General features: G+C 33.3%; 1 protein-coding gene across 4 annotated transcripts; it reads left to right on the top strand.

Annotated features, from left to right (window-relative positions):
• The first annotated feature begins 1,155 nt into the window (after positions 1-1,155).
• LOC127831840 (leucine-rich repeat-containing protein 34-like) lies at positions 1,156-17,617 on the top strand. 4 transcript variants are annotated; one of them, XM_052356915.1, is made up of 11 exons: positions 1,156-1,245; positions 3,488-3,615; positions 4,862-4,876; positions 9,647-9,836; positions 10,531-10,614; positions 12,253-12,381; positions 13,086-13,217; positions 13,983-14,101; positions 14,639-14,794; positions 16,296-16,422; positions 17,038-17,617. In XM_052356915.1, the coding sequence occupies exons 2-11, from the start codon at positions 3,500-3,502 to the stop codon at positions 17,272-17,274; spliced, it is 1,305 nt and encodes a 434-aa protein (XP_052212875.1). In that variant the 5' UTR covers positions 1,156-1,245; positions 3,488-3,499; the 3' UTR covers positions 17,275-17,617. The 4 variants fall into 4 exon arrangements, with proteins under 4 accessions (XP_052212875.1, XP_052212877.1, XP_052212876.1 ...); XM_052356916.1 differs by having other exon boundaries at positions 1,161-1,181; XM_052356917.1 differs by lacking the exon at positions 4,862-4,876.
• Positions 17,618-21,944: the final 4,327 nt, after the last annotated feature.

Genomic DNA, 21,944 nt, shown 5'->3' with positions numbered 1-21,944 from the left:
TTTTTATTTATACATGCATAAACTATTCTGGTTATTAATACATTTTAAAATTATATATAAACAAGAGCACCACATTATGGGTGTCAAGCTAGGCTGCGGTGCAGTTTTGAATAAATGAAATTTATTAAAAGAATTTTTAGAGGTTAGTGACCTTGACCTTTGACCGAGTGACCTCAAAATGGGTGTGGTGTGTAGAAATCATCACGGTGCATATACATGTGAGGTTTCAATGTTATAGGTGGAAGCACTTTGATTTTAGAGCCGATGTAAAGGTTTGAGCACGACATGGACATCTGACGACGAGCTGTGACAATACCTAGGCTAGGGTTTTCCCCGAAAACAGCCGAGCTAAAATTGAGCGCCATTAGTCCAAATTTTTGACGCTCTTAAATATTAAGCTACTTTTTATATGGGTAATATTTGGAGCAAAGAATTTAGCCCATATAAAAAGTATCTCTAAATTCTTTGCGCGTCTTATAAATAAGACTAGAGCGCCATATAAATTAAATGGAAAACATACAACATTATGTCAAGAAAAATAAAGCTGTAAAAATCTCACCTGCTCGTCTTTGATGTTGCAATTAGCACATTCAACATTTTCAGTATCTACTAAATAAATATATGAAAGTGCCAAATGTCCAAGATACCATGACGTCCTCCTCAAAATGTTAGATCCTTTGAACTCCATTTATTTTATCCCTGATTAATCCTCTCACACATGATGCCTACATGTAAGATTCCTTGTAATGTTCACAGCGTTTATTTTAAATCGTTTACGTTCTCAAATTTCAGCAGGTATTTAATTATAAATATTTATTTTTGATTTAATTTACTATTTCGAAGATGCAGTCTTGCAACGTGTTAAGTTAGTCTAAGTTACGTGTTTAGTGATTCTTACAAACAATAGACTGACATGAAAAGTGGCTCCTTTTGAAGCACAAACTGCATCCATGTATATATTAAAGCTGGCCCGGTTTGATGGGGCCTTTTTTTGATAATAATTAATTACCATTTTTCACTTCCGTGTTTATTATGTTTACCAACGCCATGATGGAAAAAAGTCCGTTTCCCACAATGCTTAGCGCGCATTCACACAGGTCAGTAAGACCGGTGTGACACAATGCAGTAAAGACCGGTGTGACACAATGGGCTGACGGGATATGTTGTTGTAGCAACAACAGGTGCGCTTCATTTTGTGGTTATACTTAAAATAACTAACACACGGAATAGTTAACGTATTTAAAAGTAATTTTCACATTATTTGCTAAATAAAAGCTTGTTTCGATGATATCAGATAGCTTTTCCTTCTAAGAAATAAGTTACTTATGATTGGTTCATTTGTTAATTTGAAATTCTTTAATCTTAATACAAATTCGGATGGATGATTTTCGGAAAAGACACTCGATATCAATACTTAACCATACAATTATGCAGACAAGTGTTTCGATTACTTTATTTATTTCATCTTATCTGTTATCCTCCGTTATCCTGTTTATGCTATAAATAGCCTTTAAACTGACATTACAGAGGAAATTAGTTCCTTATGAAATAATGTCAACAGACCTCTACTCAGACTACTGATCTAGCATTTATCATAAATAAACGACATTGTGTTACTTAGACAAAACATAAAGGAGGAAATAATGTTTGTATTTGATAAGAATGTATCAATTAATGTTGAATAACAATACTTACCTGTGTTTGTTGCATTTTGGATTAGCAAAACAATGTTGATTTATTTACAACTTTTTTCTTAACAAACTGCATCATATGCGAATATTTTTTAGTGATTGTGACATAATATCTTTTCAAGAATTACTGTCCACTCGGAAGGAATATAGCTTTTTTTTAACGCATTTGTCCAGTCTTTATAAGACAAAATATTCTTAAATTGTAAAACAGACAGGTGCCTGACACGTAAATGGCTGAATCAACATTAAGTGAATGTTTTAAACAATATTTGAGGATAGGAATTATATTAATTAAGTATGAAGGTGTTAAATATTATGAATACATTAATTAAACTTTAGAACTGGATCCAAGTATTGGTACTCAACAGAATCTATTTATGACCATACACCTGCCTAGGCACCGCGTACCAGGGCTTCATTGAATTTGATAGTTGATACTGATAATGAACTGAATATTACCGGTAAATGTGCTAATGTTTTATGTTTAACACAAATATAATTTAAAACATTTCAAGTCAACCAATATCATTATTCTTCATTACTACTGCATATATTTAATTGAATAAATATGTGTTCAGGCTCATTATTTAAGGTTACTGACCATGGTCCATTAATCTGACTTGCATATTAGAATAATTAGCCTCAGGGTACCAATTCTCAAACGTTATATTTAATTTGTCAAACTGTTTCAAGTTTTTTAAATAAATTTTAGGTAATAGACTACTCTTTCTGAAACTATAAAATATAAAGAAAACAAGTGTTAATAACTCGACCTTACCGTTGGTCAAAGTTGGTTCTGTTTACAATTTGCAACCCATTTGGAACTAATTATCGAACTTTCTTTAAAGCAAGCCATCAGACATTTACAACACACACATAAACTGGTAAAATAAATGTATTTACATTGCATCTGACGTGGATAATCATTACTAATATATTTTGTTCATTTAATCAAAAGATTAATACTAATTGATACTTTGGACAAACATTTTCCTGTTTTGACTTCTCAAACTACTGCTTGTAGAGCACAGACTGAGTATTTATTTGATTTTCTAGTTTACGAGTTTGCTTCAGTACAAATTGACCATTAAACAACAAAGTTGTTTGCAACCTAATCCATTAATCCATTAAAATAAAAGTAGAAAACAGGGCAAGGTCAAGAATGAAATCGCTTATTTTGACAGTTGTAAACAAAGTGAAAGGTAGTAAAAAGCCTTAAAGGTGAATGAAAACATGGCTCATATTGTTAGAATCTTATAAAACAAAACATTTTGATGACTTGTAATTATCTAACTGAATTAACCACACATTTATCTGGTCAAATATTAAAATTTTACTTGGTTCAATGAATCTTCCTCTGCAGTTGCGTTCACGAAGAAGAGGCTGTCAAGTTGAAAGATTGCCAATATAATGTATTCATTTTTAGACTTATTTAAAATAGGATCCAATTTCAAATTCAACGATTCCACAGTGAGTAAATTTTATCATTTATAAAAATCGTTCGAGAATTGGTTCCGTTTGAGAATTGGTACCCTTAGGCTATGCCTCTTTTTATAATTAAACATCTGGTTAAGGTTTTTGTGCATTATTATTAAACTACAAATATAATATTGAAATGTTATATTTATCAATGTGTTCATTGTGTTATTTCAATGACAGAAAATGTTTATTTGTAAACACAGGTGTGAATGTGAAAGCTTTCTCTTTTTTGTCAATTTAATCATGAAAACCCTTATAAAATCAGACATACAGTGCATGAATTAAAAAGCAATTATATTAAACAAATGTATTTTCAGCGCACCAGCACAATGTCAGACGTCCACTCTACAGCATACCGCTATGACGCGGTTTGCCAAGAACTTGGGGTCGCCCCAAATCCATACTTCATCAAAATGTTTGAGCGAGAGAAAGAAGAATCCGTTTTGTATGGGTTTCATTTCTCTTATGACAGTTTGCAGTTTATAACATATTTTTTGCTAGAGTTGCTCTGTTAATAAAAAAACTAATTTAGAAATGAAAAGAAACAATTATGTTTGAAAAACTGATAATATAATAAATTGTGTCTTATCATGGAATATAGTTTAAGAAATTCTATATTTATTATTTGAGATTCTTAATTCAAACATAGGGCCTTTTCCTGTGTTTTTGGTTAACCCCACCTCTCTCCATGTTAAGATAAATATGATTTCAAAAAATCTTCATTTTAAATGTCCCCATTTTACAGTTCTTGAAAGTTTATTGAACTTTACATTATATTCTGCTTGTTTGAGAATGTATACATGTGGATTTTTTCTGCCTGTTGGCGTAAGTGTAGGGCAAAACATGTGCATACCATTTTAATGCTCATAGATATATTTATTATATAACATGCTAGGATGTCAGTAAGATTTTGCTAGTATGTTTAGTATGACCACACTGCTCTCTAGAATAACTTTAGAATCAAAACATTTGCATAGTATTGTATAAGTCTCTGAAATTAGTTGTTTTTGCTAGTTCATGGACTTTTTTTGGCATTATTCATCTCCATATTTGAATACATTAAAAAAAATGCAAAATAGGTATACCAATAGTTTTCCCTGAAATTTCGTTGATAGGAGTTTATCAAATCATAATGTTGTAACTAATTTTACAAATTCACACACACACACATACACTCACACACAATTTACTAATACAAGATTAAGCGCATTTTAACATATATTTTTACGAATGGCAAAAGTATTTGAATGTTCAATTGAACTTTTGCTATTCAAATAGTTAAGAAAGACAGTTGACAATTTATTTGATTAAAAAAACAACTCTTGAAAGCTCAGTTTTTTTCAACAAATACAACAAAATACAGTGATTTTAATGGCCCATACGGTCCAATTATACTTGTCTGACTTGGATACTTAGTTTGGTGTTTGTGCCTACTCATATGGTTACCCTGATTATACTGTCACATGAGAAAGTATTTAAACCTTAACAATCATTTGCTTATCACAGCTATTGCTTAAACAGTTGTGAATGAATGATAATTCCTATGTCAAACAATAACTGATTTCAGAGTGTCTTTTTTTTAACGCTCTTCACTGTAATTGCAAGTTTTGATCACCATGTTTGTTGTTTTTCCATCCACGACGTGTTCCACACACCTAATGTTGTTGTTGTTGTCACCCACATACCTACAGGAGACAAAAAAGGGGGTAAGTACATGCACTTTGAATAACATTGTTTGTTGATGTGTTCTTTTCAGTAATTACCTATTTAATTTTGTTCAACATTAAAAATATTAGCAGGATTTTCATCCTTTTTATGCCCCAAGCATCTGTTGGTTTGTTTGATACATGTATGGATGTCTTTTAACATCAATACACCCACATCACCTCACCTTTTGGACTAATTCAAAGGGTCCAAATACTTGGTTGACCCAAAATTATGCGTTTCATCTTACATCAATAATGCTTCGTAAAAAGCTTTGATACTTTCATAGATAATGTATGTGAACACTATCAACACACACACACACATTACCTATCCTCATTTTGAAATCGACCTACTTTTGGAATTAGATTTAGTCAAATGAGCCAATCAATAATGGCAATGCTTCCACTTAGGGCATATGCGTGTATTGTCTGCAGCCTCTTGTTTCTCTTTGAACTTTAAAAAAAAACACCTTTTTTGTTTTGTTCTCCAATTATTAAGTTAGGTTGCTTTAATTTGAAGGTGATGATGATTTTAAAATCATTATAATTATCCTTTACTATCTTTTATACTTATGCTTTTGGTGTGACTTTTTAGGATTTTTTTCAAAGTTTTTGTATTATAATCTTTTTGAAATATTTCTTTCACAGCTTTTATTTTGTGTGTTTTTTTAAAGTACATGCAATTGTATAATTTAATAGCTCACTTTGCGTGCTATTTGGTGGGGGCGGTCCAGCACCTGTCATCCTGTGATATGCATCTACCATTATGCTCAATGCAGATTTTCACAAAACTTCACATAAATTGTTCTTAGGTGAACATCTTTTTAAGTTGTTAATTCTTTCTGGGCCCCTGCTTATTAAGGCTGCATCAGCTGAAATTAGAATCTAAACATGAACGTTGATCAACATTATCCTCCAAAAGTGCAAGCGTCAAAGACCTAATATTTATTCTATGAAAGTATATATATATGGTCCACTACAAGGTTTGTTTGTATCATGATACTCCGAGGTCAAATCTGTTAATGTCCCAGTGGTCACATTTTTTATATACCCGTAGATGTATATAATATAGTAAATAACTTTACAAAAACCTACTCTGAAGCCACAAGCCAGATGGCTTTTAATTCAGGAACGTTACATTAATGAATATATTCCCTCGATCAAAGCAGTGTAGGGGTATTAGATATGTTTGTGAGAAAGCTTAAGTTAGGTTATTATAAATTTAACATTGTTACATTATTTGTTAAAAATTTGTTAAAAACGATTTTATGTTAATTAGCTGTTTTGTTTTCGAAACAATTTTTAATTTAATAATGTTTGCTTTTATTTGCAGTGTACACACATATGTATGGGATGATAAGAATTCACAATAAGTGTATATTGATAATAGATAGAGATTGGCGTACCATATGTACATATATATAAGGAATTTAGATCTGTGAAGGGTGCTGCTTAAAAGGGGCAAGGTTGAATACTAGACACAATTGTGGTCACATTGTTATTATTTGATAAATTCAAGAAACTGTTTAGTGTTACACTGAAAATTTAGGTTTTCAATTGACAGTTTTCAAATATACCTAAAAATTTTGACAAGTATGTAGGGGCAAGAGGGCAAGCAATAAGAAGCAGGATGCAGCACCCTTCTATTTCGCTCAAGATTTTTTACGTATATGTGGATAAAAAGGGGGTTTAATGTATATGTGCGATGTGTCATCCAAGATTAGCCTGTGCAGTCTGCACAGGCTTATAAGGGATGCCACCTTCTGATTTTATGTATTTTTTTGTTTATACGAACTCTCTTCGAAACAAAAATTGAGTCTAGGCGAAAAGTGTCGTCCCTGATTAGCCTGTGCAGACTGCAAATGCTTATCTGGGACGAAACTTTACGCACACGCATTGAACCCTGTTTTTCTCAGAGCGCAACTCGTGTATATAATTAGATGCACAGTGTGGCAATATTGTTTAGACTGCTGCTGATTATGATTGTATATGGGCCATGCTTTGTGAAAAGGTGTGTTCAATGTATGTGCATAAAGTGTCGTCCCTGATTAGCCTGTGAAGTCCGCACAGGCTAATCAGGGATGACACTTATCGCTTTTATGATATTTTTTGTTTAAAAAAAAGTCTCTGCAAACTGCACAGGCTAATCTGAGACAACACTTTACGTGCATGCATTTAACCCCTTTTTCACAGAGCACTGCTCACATTTATACTATTTCAACACTTACATAAATATTCTGGCGAGTGTGATGATGAATGTGTAATTTGATGTTGCCATATAAGGAATGCAAGCTTTGAGGAAGTGAAAAATCATCAATAGTTACAACTAAAAGGGCATGTTGATAGCATTATACATGTATTTAGACTTGTTTCAAAACTAGATCATTTGATTCTTTGTTCTTGCAAATCTAATATAACATTTTATAACCAAAATATTGATACAATCATTAAGAAAAAAAGATGTACATATAAGAGAATCTTTTATTTTTTTGCTAGAGTCATCCTTACAAATTAAATTAAAAGTTCTCTGCAATGGTGTTCATCTCTACTCCCAGCAAGAATTCACTATTATTTTCATCCAGAAAAAATGTTGATGTCCAAAAAACTTGCCATATCGGTGACTTCATTTTCAGCTGCATCAGCATTTTACCTGTGCTATATTAAGCCTTGACTGAAGGCTATTTGATAAGACTGTGATGATTCTTGATATTCTGGGCATTCCCTGGCTGGCCATGTGCTACGCCGGCCGCATATCGCATATGACCCACTTTGTCATGACGCCTTTTATTTAATTAAAAATTATTATTATTCAAAGCTTTAACAGTCTTTCTTTGTGTATCTTGTCCCTTTCCAAATGATTTTGTCAACCTACCAGTCAGATAATGCTTTTCTAATTCAAATTTGCTCAGCTAGAAACGAGCACTTGGCCAGTTTGTGCTTCTTATCAATTGTGTCTTGTTCTGAGAAAACTGGGCTTAATTCATGTGCATAAAGTGTCGTCCCAGATTAGCCTGTGCAGTCTGTACAGGCTAACCAGGGACGACACTTTCCGCTTTAATGGTATTTTTAGTTTCAAGGAAGTCCCTCCTTACCGAAAATCAAGTTTAGGCGGAAAGTGTCGTCCCTGATTAGCCTATGGGGACTTCACAGGCTAATCTGGGACGACACTTAACGCACATGAATTAAGCCCAGTTTTCTCAGAACAAGACACAATTAAATTGAAGGGTGTAGAGTGAAACTATTGTATCTGCTTCACACATTTGTATAGGATACAATACACTAGATTGTTCACTTAACCCTCGTTATGCCTGCTGTGCACTTTGTGTCTAGGATCACACACGCTTTAACTATAAGAATATTGTATGCAGTATATCAAATAGAAATTGAAGACTTCTGTTCGGCTGTTTGGTGTTTGTATGCATAATGTAGGTTTTGTTACATACTAGTACTTTTCGTTTGCTTTTTTTAAGATCCATTGTAAAGTTAAGAAAATATTGAATATCATATGAAATATATACATGTATATTAATGGTGTTTGCATCCTTTTTGTTTTATTGTTTCGTATAAATATTTAAGTACCATAAACACTTAAAATAAACAAATATTTCGTAAATATTTTGTAAAATAAAGTTAACCCATCAGAAGCATAGCTTAGTTGTCATGAGCTGTCCGAAGCCAAACGCATATTTGCTTGTAAATATTCGGATACTGCAGGAAGTTCACCTGGAATACATGGTCACACAAATAATAAATTTAAAAAAGCATTCGGTATCTCGTTATCAGACAACATTTAGCATTGAAATTTTGGCAATTTCAATATGGAAAATTGATTTTTAATGTGTTAACTTTATTTTTTGAAATATTCTATCAAATTTTTGTTGATTTTGAGTGTTTAAAGGGTAATAAATTAGATATGTGTTATTCATTAACCAAAGCCCCTTTCTAATCTTGATATCACTCATTAGAATTATTTTAATTACCACTTACCATCATCAGCTGGAGTAATTTTTTTATTAATTTCTGTCTCAGTATTATTATGTCTTTAACTTACCGGTAAGTTCAATTTAAAGTTAACCAATTTATTTGCGAACAAATTAATAAAAATTCCATATTATAATTATTATCTTAAGGTACACAGTTATTGTAATCTCATATTTTGCCGTTTATTTTATTGATTTAGCTCTAAATTATTAAACGAATGCACTGTTAAAATATTTCCTGTTAAAATCAACAATTGTTTATGCTGAGATGTACAACTGTAAATAAATTGAATTGTTGTAGTGAAATAGATATGGCATCTGCAAAAACGATCAGGAGGTCACATGTTTGATCACAGCTATGGCTGCATTTTCAAGATTTCCTCCAAATATCAAAGAAACAGAATTAAGAGTGTCTTGATCAGCGTTATGCTTTCAACATGATTAAAAATGAAATAAATAATTCATAAGTAAATGAATACAATATTTGTATAATAAATAAGCTAACAGAAATATTGCCACTGACTTACTTTCCAGTTTTGATCAATTGGTTGTTGTTGGTTCAGGTACTTATTAAAATTACCCCAGGTACTCTTAAGTATATTACAAAAAATGAAACTGGCTTTAAAGCACCATTCTCTAGGGTCCTTTTTAGTAAATTTACATTCACCGAGTAATTTTTAATATACTTACACATGTAAGAGTACGATGGTTACTTTTCTGAAGTACCTAAGCCGAAAATGAACAATGGAGCCCCATTTTCTTATTGAAATAACCTTTCCTCTCTCCTCAGTGAAATCAGAGACCGGATGCATCTGTACCTGGCAGGGAACAACAAGCTGCTCACAGACAAGCGTCTAGTCGACAAGGATTGTGTTGCCCTCTTCAAGCTTCTACAGAACAACGTCTTCGTTACGAGCCTTGATCTTCGCTATAACAACATCACAGATGAAGGCATCAAATCCATCGCTAAGCTTTTAGAGGTTAGATTTTGTTCCTGAGTATTTATTTTATTTTTATTTTCATTAGCTCAGTCTAATAACTTAATAAGTGATTAGATGTTTGCACTTCAACTCTTATGTTATTGCCCTAAGGTGATTTAAATTTCTTATCATAAATGATAAATAATAATATATATCTGTTATATGTTTAACCCTATATTAAATTAACTTACTTTGTCATACATTTGTATTATGATGGTAGAATAAGTCATAATAAGTTAATTTGTTATCAACTACAAAATTAATGCGTTCTGTTTGATGCTTTGTGGTCATTTATGGAAAAATATTAGTGAATCAAAACTGATAAATCACTGTTTCAAACATTGAAAATCAACAGTGAGAATCAGCGATAAGTTTTTATGTCATGACTTAGTTATTTTAGCATAATTCTCCAGTTTAAATAAAAAAATAATCATTTGTAAGCATAAAATATAAAGAAAACTTGTTGGATTGGTTTGAATATCAATATTTATCCACTCATCATAGAAAAAAATATTTTCATCGCTGGATGGGCCATTCATACAAATCTTATTTTCTATAATCACTCATGAATTAAAATAGATATTCCAACAAATCCATCAAATATTCACCTTGTCACATAGTGCATAAGATAGATTGTTATTTTATCAGAATTCACTTCTTGAGAAATTGAACTTGATGTGTGTTGTTATTTCAGGAGAATTCAGTTCTTGAGGAACTGAACTTAATGTGTAATGATTTCGGAAAGGATGGTGCTGAAACACTGGCTAAGGCTTTACAGGTTGATGTCAACATTTTTCAAATTAATTGCTGCTCACCGTTATGATTTATCAACGGAGATGTCAATAATGGTCTGAGGGCAATCTGTGACTCTTTTGAATGTGATAAAAGCAACACTATCACACTTGGCAATTTATCTTAATGCAGGTCTTTTTTTCTTTCTTTACTTTAGCAAGTGCCTTATAAAGGCCCCTTTCCCTTAGAGAAAGACCCCTTCCCTGAAGATAATTTCTTTAAAATGATGCAATTTTCCTCAAATTTTAAGCTTATTTTGGTAAATTTATTCCCATTTCTCACTTTTGTTGATTATTTTTACCCCACAACGGAAGGCCATGCCCTTTCCCCAAATCAAGAAAAAAAGTCCCATCATACGTGACTATGATGTTATGAGAACATACATCAGTCGAGTTGTTTGTGTCAAGTGAAATGCACTGCTCCATTGGTGGGACACAACTAGTTTGACTGATGCATGTGCTCAGAACATCGTATTTGCTTAAAATTGAGCAACGTTTTGGGACGTCTCTAGCTTAGTTAATCATTATTCATTTGCGTCAGTCTGCACTGATTAATCATGGACAAAATTTTCCGTCTATATTGAATTTTCTTGTTAAAAGAGGTCACTTCTTAACGAATATCTAGTGTAGGCAGAAAGTCTTGTGGCTGATAACCTTCTGCAAACTGAACAGGCTTATCTGGACAACTTTGTATATATGCATTAACCCTTTGCATGCTGGGAAATTGGTTGTCTGCAAAAATGTCATCTGCTGAATTACTAAAATTAGCATTTTCTTCGATTTTTTTCAAAGAATACTATCAGAAAAGCAAACAGTTTGGATCCTGATGAGACGCCACGTTCTGTAGCGTCTCATCTGGATCCAAACTGTTTGCAAAGGCCTTCAAAATTCGTTTCCAGCACTGAAAGGGTTAAGCCCATTTTTCCCCAGAAACAGGCTTAATTATTTAATCTTTTTGTGATAGTGTTTCCTTTATAACATACAAAAGCCTCACACATGTGGTCCTTGACAATTCTCTCATGGTTTCAGAATGTCTTTTCCATGGACAAGTATCAAAATTATTGTTTATAAAAACAAACTAAATAATAATTCAAATAAATGAAATAAAATTATCTTTTACACAATACTTATCATTATATGAAAATCCATTTTACAGCCTGCTGTTATAGTCATCTAATCAAATTTAAACATTATCACTCTCTATACAGAAAGATTCTTTACCTAAATGTGTTTGTTTTGTAGACATATTGTAAATATATCACTCAAATGGGAGATAATTTTTATTTACATTCACTTCAGCAATTCATCTGCATTGTCTCCCTTTCTAATGATTATCTAACATATAATCACATTGAAAACAAACACATTCTTTCTACTCCATTATGTTTTGAGTTTGGTGAAATATGTACATCATGTTGATTGTTAACAAAATATTGTATACACAACACAAACACCCAGTGAATGAAATGAAACAGAATGCTGTGTTCTGGCACTGGCATTACATTTATTTTAAGTGTGGTTCAAATAAAAAACCCATAGATGGTGTAGATTGTGTAGCCAAAACCAATGCATGCATACAAAAATCATAAATTTAAGGAAATGGCAATGTTGTTATAATTTTCTAGAGAAACACAGGCTTGAGGTCACTGCGTGTTAACGGTAACAAGATTGGCAACCGAGGGGGCATGTACTTTGCACAGATGTTGCAGATCAACGCGACACTACGGGCACTTGACCTGGCAGACACTGACTTGGTAAGCAGTGAAATCAACTTAGCCTTGCTCTGGAAAGACTGTGCTTAATACATGAGCATAAAGTGTCGTCCCAGATTAACCAGTGCAAGCCAGTGCAAACTGCACAGGCTTATAAGGGACAGCTCTGTCTGTGTGTATATTATTTTTTACTATAAGGAAGTATCTTTGAAGCAAAAATCACATCTGGGCGGAAAATGTTGTACTTGATTAGCCTGTGTGGATTTCACAGGCTAATCTGAGTCGACGTTTTTTGCACATGCTTTAAGTCCAGTATTCCAAGAAAAAAGCTCACTAATATAGGCTTCTTTGTGACCTGTTAATTTACTTAATTACTTCATTACTTTCTGATTAATGTTACATCACCACTAGACAAAACTTGACCGATCAACCTTCCTGTATGTTCAATTTCTATTGTTCAAGAATTTAATGCAAAATGATTGGATTAAAAATCTTTTTAAAAATAAAGTGCTTATATGTGCCACAATCAACCAAGCATTGTTTCACTTAGTCAATTTTATCCTCATATGAGTATTTTTCTCTGATTCGAAATGGTTGAGCTTTTAGTATCGACTTTTTTCACTCGTTAATTTTTAAGTTATTTGTAAACTTTTCTTTTTCTTTACTACTTAGATGCATCCGTCCAAAAGTGCAAGACTTGCCATAATGTAGAAAATAATACTAAATATCTGAAATCTTTTTTTTAGACAACAGAAAGTTTGATCGCTCTCACCACAGTAGTAAACAACAACAGAAGCCTGAAGAGTTTGAATGTGAACAGACCCATTCTGTTCTCAGAACAGGAGGAATGTACAGTGCATTTTGCCAAGATGCTCAAGGTAAGATATGTGTCTTGTTCTGAGAAAACTGGGCATAATGCATGTGCGTAAAGTGTCTTCCCAGATTAGCTTGTGCAGTCCCCACAGGCTAATCAGGGACGACACTTTCCGCTTTTATGGTATTTTTAGTTTCAAGGAAGTCCCTCCTTACCGAAAATCATGTTTAAGCGGAAAGTATCATCCCTGATTAGCCTGTGCGGACTGCACAGACTAATCTGGGACGACACTTTAGGCACATGCATTATACCCAGTTTTCTGAGAACGTGGCTCATATAGTCAGCTTTTCCTTGCCTTAATTTTGGTGGTTCACACTCTGACTTGTTGATGTTTATTCAATGTCATAGTATTGTAATAACGTAACAATATTTAACATGACAAATTCGGCAATAAAAAATTGTGTAAAGCTATGTTTTGTTGGTGCAATTTTTGTGAACGTTTTAAATAAAATGTTTGCTAAATGATTTACAAAGTCAAAATAATATGCTTTTAATAGTTGTTCATATTATATATATGTTAAACAACAACAATATTTTGACTCATTGTAAATGACACACCATTAGTTAAGTGTTTTGTTTATTCGGATATGTATTGTAGTTTATTTATAGTACAATGACTCAATTGTTCTACAGAGCATCTTTGAGACCGTTTAACAAGCAGCCATTTTGTTTTTGGACTTTTTTTCGATTTTTAACCGTTATGACTTTTGGCAATTTTAATTTGTGACAATTTCACCTGTGACCATTTTGGCTTTGCTGCAATCTTCAGGTGAATTCCACTTTGGAGGAGCTCCATCTTCAGAAATTCCAAATTCGTGATTTTGGAGCAACACGATTGGCTGAGAATCTCATGGAAAACCTCACCCTACAGTACCTCGACCTCAGCTGGTAAAAATTGTAACTGAGCATTATTTAAAAATCATGCTTTGTTCATTACCATTAAAACTATGTACCACAAGATGTATTCAAAACACATATACAAGAAATTGTGTGAAAAATGAACTTATGAACAAAAGACAATTAAATATTGCTTCATAAAACGATTGAAGCTTTGCTAGTGAACTGTAGTAGAAATCAAATTCATTTGAGAACAATGTCTTACTTGTCCATAAAGATTGTTCTTGCTTTTAACAAATAGGAGGTGGAGTGTATCTTCACTAAATCAGGAAATATATATGACCTTTTCATTATTTCTTTCAGTACTAGAATTACGCAATATGTCATGTTCATTATTTGTTGCAGTGACAGTTTTTTCCCACAATCACCTTTTAACAAAATTACCTAAGATGACCATCATTTTATTCAATAAAAGAATTACGAAAGATGACCTTTCATTATTTGTTTCAGAAACAGAATTACTCAAGATGACCTCTCATTATTTGTTTTAGTAAAGGAATTTCCAAAGATTATCATTTTTTGTTTCAGTAACAGAATAACTCGTGATGGTGTGAAAGAGTTGTCAAAGGTGCTGAAGCGGAACACTGCCATTCGACACCTGGACTTGAGCTTCAACAGACTAGAAGACGATGGCGCCATGCATTTGGCAGAGGCCATTGCCACTTACAATACCACCCTTCAAGTGTAAGTGGTTTGCAGTGATAGACATACGTGGCTGCCCCTTTGTGTAGGGCAAGTAGATTTAGGCCCAGGCAACTCTAAGTTAGTTGTATGGCCGCGCAACTACCCTTTATTAAACTTGAAACAGTTTTGTATAGGTTAGCTGCAATGATAGCATTGTAGAAATGTATAATGGGCACCAACTTTTTAAATCAAAATTCGGAGGTAAACAATTGCGGGTTATACATGGTTTTCTTTTATTGTTGTTACATGTGTTTCAAGGGTTATGAGAAACTATTGCCACAAACAACACCACTCTTCAATGTATGTTTTTTATGGTTTCTTATGAGTGGTACATTTTCAATTTTTATGCTGCAGAGCCGCTCTATGTTAACCTTGTAATTCATCATTTTTTGTTATTTAAGCATTTTGTATATGTTTATGTTAAAATCTGCTTAGTCTTAACTAATTTCTTACTGTTTACAGCTACGTATTTATATGTTATTAATTCCATCAATCTTATGTAGTTAAACAATATCATTTAACACATTTTGAACTTAAGTAAAAGTTTTTCAAGTTTAACTCAATGTTCTCCTTGAAAGTGGCCTCAAAAACTCTAAAATAGCACATTTATTCTACAGCTTTCAAACACTTTACCAAATATGCCTTCAAACTTTTGACCAAATATTGCCTTCAAAACGTTTATTGGAAAAGGATCTACCATAATTCAGTATTTGATGGCAGAGGTGACCTTCACTCCACTTATACAGTGAATGGGGGGTGGGGGTTATAGGATCTTTGATGTAAAATGTGCATTATTTAATGTTCTTATTCTCTGTTTTGTGAAATTTAAATATTGATGTGAGTGTCTCAAAACATGGAATGCATTTGGGTAGATTCTTGTTGTTGCATAGGACGGCACAAGTGCATAAAATCTATCCAGAAAAAAATAAATTGTTTGTACCATCATCACCTTACCATTAAGAAAATAATACTGTGTGGCATAAACATGGCATTATGTGCAGTCTGTGGATCCTAGCAAAAAAGGAAAAAAGCAAAATCTGTCCAAGAACAGACATTGGTCGAAACAAATTTGCATCCAATGTGCAACGCAATACATCAATTCAACAATTTTTTTCCTCCTTCATAAAGTACCAATAAAAGGAATTTTCAAAATCAAGGAAAAATTAAATAATTCCAAATTGTCATCCACAAATTTCCCAAAAGGAAAGAAACTTGTGTCAATTCTGTTACAAACACTCATTATCTGATAGTAAACAAATCAAATTAGCACTTAAACTGAACATTTCAGGAAAAAAAAGAATTGTAAAAAAAATTAAGATTGATTTTTGCAATTTAGCACCAGCAATTAAAAAGACGCATAATTCCCAAACTTAAGATTTAACAATGCAAAGTTTCCTAATTTTAAGGATTTTGGTGCATATTTTTGCCAATTGGCAAGAACCGGTACTTAACCTAGTTGGGTAAAAAAAAGTCACTTTAAACAATACAATTTTGTTTGCAGGCTTGATGTGAGGACAAACAACATCCGTGGGAAGGGACTGTGCTCCCTGTCTGATGCCATGAAAATGAACCCAACACTTACCAAGATATTCATCTGGGGAAATAACCTGGAGGAAACAGCAGCTATTGTAAGATTTGTTTGTCTTGTGTAATCATGCAAAATTTATCTTTCCTGAAATGGTTTAAGATGCATGGAATTGGTATTTAAGAAATTAAACTGTACAATATTGAAATACAGCTGTAGTTGTAATGGCTTTATTCCAATTAAAACAAGGTGTCATTCCTGTAAGTAATTTTAACCTTCTGCATATTGGTATTGAACTCTTTTTTTTTTCAATTCTCTTGATGTAGCAGGAGCTTTCCATTTGTCAAATAAAAGTATGACTTGAAAAAATATCTTTTTCTTGAAAAGTTATTGACTTATGTTCAAATACATGTGCTGGGCAGTGGGAAAGGTCTACTGCATGATCTTAAAGTATCATCCCAGATTATGCTCTGCAGTCGTCACATGCTTATCAGTGACGACACTTTCTGCTTGTCACAGAGATTTTCATTTAAGTGATTTCCTTCTTAGCTAAAATCCAGTTTAAGAGGAAAGTGTCCTCCCTGATTAGCCTGTTTAGTCTGCACATGCTTATTTGGGACAACACTTAACACACTTGCATAAAATGCCATTTTCCCCAAAAGCATCTCATATGTCTTCGAAGAAATCATAAGTTCTTCTTTCCCTTCTCATTCAACAGGCCTTTGCAAACCTTCTTGAGTCAGGGCGGCTCTTAAAGAGCAACACAGACGTGCAACCCTACGTTGTGGACGGCAAGACCATCCTGAGCGAGCTCACACATAACGAGCAGAGGCACTATTACTATGCCCCAAGTTATGGAGATGATGTGCCGTCATGGCAACCGCGGGGCAAGAACCCCAGGGGGTCAGATGTAGTTGCTGTAAATAACGACGGGTACCCAGTGCTGGCAAATTAGGGCGGTCAATGGGACGGACGGACTTTGTTGGTTATTCGATGTGATGTTGTCATTAATGTTTTCATTTAACTGCCTGTTATATTTTATCTGTGATATTGTGTTTATGCAATACTGTGAATGTTGAAAAACACCTTCATTATCAATTGGAATTATTGTCACAAAGTGTTTTGTGGCTGAGTATGGCAATATACTGATTGTGTTTGGATAAGAAGCAGTGGAGTTAAATTTAAAATTAATTAATTTAAAGGGTTAATATTTTTCTGAAAACTTGTGGTTTTATACATACAATTTTCGAATCATACATGTATTGTATGTTATCCACAAAATAAAATCTGTAAATGTAGACACAATTGTGATTTTACCTTGACTTATTGAGGAAAGGATTCACTTAACTACCTACCTTCAAGCTCTTAGGAAATAATTATACCCCCATTATTAATATTTCCCTTTTGTCTGTCAGTCAATTAATATACTATTATTTGAAGAACTTCCCCTCACAGTGAAATAACTTTTGTTTACCTTAATGGGACAGAGTCCTGCGTGGAAAAACGGTGTAAGCTACCACAAAGGTAATACTTTAGAATCCCCTACCCAATAGGGATTAAACCAGGGTCCTCCGGGTTCCTAAGCAGACACTTTACTGTGTCACCATAAAAGCTTGGTCATATATGAAGGCAGTATAAGTTCTCCTTATATGTCACCCTATTACTTTGTGATCAGATCTACTATGTTTAAACCCTTTTCCGCTCAGAAGCGAAGTGAAAATGTAAAAACAGCATAAAACCAGAACAGCCTGTAACTCATAGTCTGTGCAGACTGCACAGGCTATTGTGTGGTGATTTTTATGCCCTCGGTAGGGTGGCATATAGCATTTGAACTGTCTGTTAGTCCGTCCGTCCATCCGAAAACTTAAACATTGGCCATAACTTTTGCAATATTGAAGATAGCAACTTGATATTTGGCATGCAAGTGTATCTCATTGAGCTGCACATTTTGAGTGGTGAAAGGTCAAGGTCATCCTTCAAGGTCAAAGGTGAAAAAAAACAAATCCAAGGGAAGTAACAAGCATTAAAGGGAGATAATTTATATTTATCATTTGGCAGGTACAGATCATTTTTACAAGGGAAGTAATATTTTTTAAAGGCATATAATCAAAATAAAAAATTAATAAATCAAAGTGGCCCAGTATGGGGCATGTTTCTGACAAACACATCTCTTGTTTTTTTTACGCACATGCATTAAGCCCTGTTTTCTTAAAATGAGGCTCTCATGTCAAAATAACTCTTAAATAAGGCTCAAAAATCTCGGACCCCCCCCTTAAATATGTCACACTTTCGAACAATTTTTGTTATTAATACCGTATTAAAATGTAATCTTCAACATACTTCACTATTAAACTGTATACAATATATGAAAAGTCCACTTACTTTAGAAGAATAGTTTTTTGTTTTTTTTAAACTATTTATAAAGCTATCAAATACTAATAATGACATATAAAAAAAGAAATACAATTAAACTTTTAAAAAAATGGGTGACATCACACATGGCCTGACCAGCCCCTCCCTCTAGTCACACATTTTCTTACACCCCCCCCCCCCCCACACACACACACAACACCGTCTTGATGGTGATATACTTTATGGATGGCCCAAGTATCCATTAACCTATTTGGGAAAGTGTGTCACATGCGAAAAAAGGATGGCTTTCATAAAAGTTCTGGTCACGCTTTGGTTAAAAGGTCAAACAAATAACACATTTGACAAAAAGTTTAAAGGGGCCGTCCAACAGATTTCGGCATGTATTGAAGCTTGTTATTAAATGCTTAATATTGATAAATTAACATTTGAACTAAAAATCTCCTAGAAAAAAACAAGAATACACTTTAAAAAAGGAAAAAAGTAAACCTCAACAGGGCTCGAACCACTGACCCCTGGAGTCCTGGAGTGTAAAACCACCCGCCTAGACCACTCGACCATCCATGCTCAAATATTGTTTCATGTCGATACGACGCTTTATCTGTCGGACGGTCCCTTTAACATGTGAAAGCTGTCTGTTATGTATATGTGTTTAAATCACATAATCATATACAGTGATACTTGAATTTCTTGTTTATTGTATGTGAGGTTTAAGCTGTGTTACTTCTTAACAATTACAATTATTGACTTGAAACTTAAAATGCAATTTGCATTGTCATTTACTAAAAGCTTTATGTACCATTGTTGTCAACTCCAGCACGACAATAATATTTTTTCAAACTATGTTACCACGCCATTTTTGCACATCTATATTCGGCATCTTCATTGTTTATAAGTACATGTAATCTATTAATTAATTTTTAAGTTCATTTGAAAATCAAAATATTGTGTACATCATTATCATAAAATTAAGAATAAAGTCGGACACTCTTTTTTGTCTGAAACTCTGATAATTTGACCTTGATCAACATCAAAAACATGGGAATATTGTTACGTTCCACCTGTGAACGCTTGTGTACGTACAAGTAATACACTGACTTTTCAGCAGTCCATGCTGCGCTTTTAAACATATGAGGAATGCAAAAAACACTATTCGAAAAGTTATTAACTTTTATTGTCGCACGTTGAACAAAATAATCATTGCTGTATGCAACTCAAAAATCATTACATTAGTTAATGTATATATTATAGTCTTATAAAGGCAGTTGGTGTATTTTCACCTGAGCATAAGATTTCCTACAGTTTGTTATTTGAAGTGTTACAAGTTTACTTGTTTAATGTATGAGTCTTTCACAATTGATAATGGCAACAATTTTAAGTACATCAAATGACAATAAATGCTTCCAAATGTCGTAATGAAATGCCACAGGTAAGTACTTTAAGTATGATGTTAAATGAGCTCTTTCAAATAAATATAAGTGAATATAAGCTTTTGCTGTTAATTTTATAAAAGGACCTGCCTCTAAGTTTTCGTGATGGAACTGAGCTGATGACCAAAATTTGGTCGTCCTTTTATACTAGCGTAAGGGCAAATGTGGCCAAACAAGGTCATTTAAGGCCATAACTGGTCATTGAGCGGGCCAGTTGGCCATGGGCACCCCAAAAATGGCCAAATCGGGGCGACCAACTGGTCGGAATTAGAACGCTCACTAAGCAACGTCTAGCACTTGAGAAAATGGCTTCAAGAATTGAAAATAATCAGAGTCGATATGTCTCTTTAAACGACGAATACAAAAGGGTCAAAAACTAGAACATGTAAACATTACCGTTGATCTAAAATAAGACATCGTGAAGAAAGCTATTTTAAAAGAGATGACTCATCAGACCATAAAGCACTGCGACAAATGGCTGACAATGAACCGGCGTCTCATGGACAAGTTAAGTTTTATCGTAAAATAACTGTTAATATGTAACTGTGGTCATTATTACTCAGCAGTAATGTAATATACATAATAATGTTTTACATAGTGCTAAAGATGAGATTAAAATACAAATACAACAACAGTGAAAATCACGAGGCAGGTGACAGCACTCACATTCGGATAAGTTATTCGGAAACGAAATAAAAATAATCCACAGGCGTACAACCAGAATATTGTTTATGTGTAAAACAGTCGTGAATAATACGGACCGTAATGCATATATAATATGTTTTGGCTGTCATATGCCCTGTGTAGATGCTCAGGTGAATAAAAAGGAATAATACAGATGAACAACAGATTAAAAGGTAACAGTTAAAAGATCATGTTAAAAGTTAGTGTTTGGTTTTTAAGTTCATTGTCATTGTCCTGATATGCAGCGCATATCAATACCCCCCTCCAACGAGTTTGGTTTACTCCTGTAACCAATCACATTGTACTAAATTATAATGACTTACTTAGTAAAAATCTTATTAACAACAATAATATATATTTAACATGCTTTAACTTACACAACAAGTTTGGGAACACAATCAAGAGTTTATATTAAACTTCACATCTCTATGTAATAAATATCATGAAATATATACAAACTTAATATATTACTGTCCTGACACAAATGACAGTTAAATCGTCCATACGTTAATGTTACACCAAAAATTCTCTCAGTCCTTTGATTTCACGTAAGATTACACGTACACAGAATGTCCGATTAAAATATCAATTCTGTCTGTCACTAATCCTTTTTTTCACAGTTTACACTTTTAAAACAAGTCTTTGCACTTTGTCACCGGTATTTAGTTATTGTTTAAATTCACATAAGTTAATATCACAGGGATCGTTAGGTAAAAAATACTCTATTATACTATATACATATATACAAGGGATGGTTTCCAGTCAACTCGTACCTAAGTCAACTCGTACCCTAGTCAACTCGTACCCGATTTGGTCAACTCGTACTTTAGTCATTTTTCAGATTGGTCAACTCGTACCTTTTTAATATTTGTTCTTTATGGAAACAAATTGCGATGGGTGTTTGCATGCATTTGATGTTTTTTATGTTTATTGCAGGTACGAGTTGACCAAATAATTCTGTTGTACTGAGCAAGTGTGACAACTAAAAAGTATACAAATCGTTCTGATACAAATTTCTTTGTTTCATTTTTTTTGTATTGTGGCAAAAATAAGATTAATGCCAAATTCTATTATGACAATGCCATTTTATTTTTTTTTAAATTAACTGTAAGCAATATTGAATTAGTTATTTTAAAACGTA

This window comes from Dreissena polymorpha, chromosome 5 (genome assembly GCF_020536995.1).
Source record: "Dreissena polymorpha isolate Duluth1 chromosome 5, UMN_Dpol_1.0, whole genome shotgun sequence".
Lineage (NCBI taxonomy): Eukaryota > Metazoa > Mollusca > Bivalvia > Myida > Dreissenidae > Dreissena > Dreissena polymorpha.
This window is presented reverse-complemented; position numbering and strand designations above follow the sequence as displayed.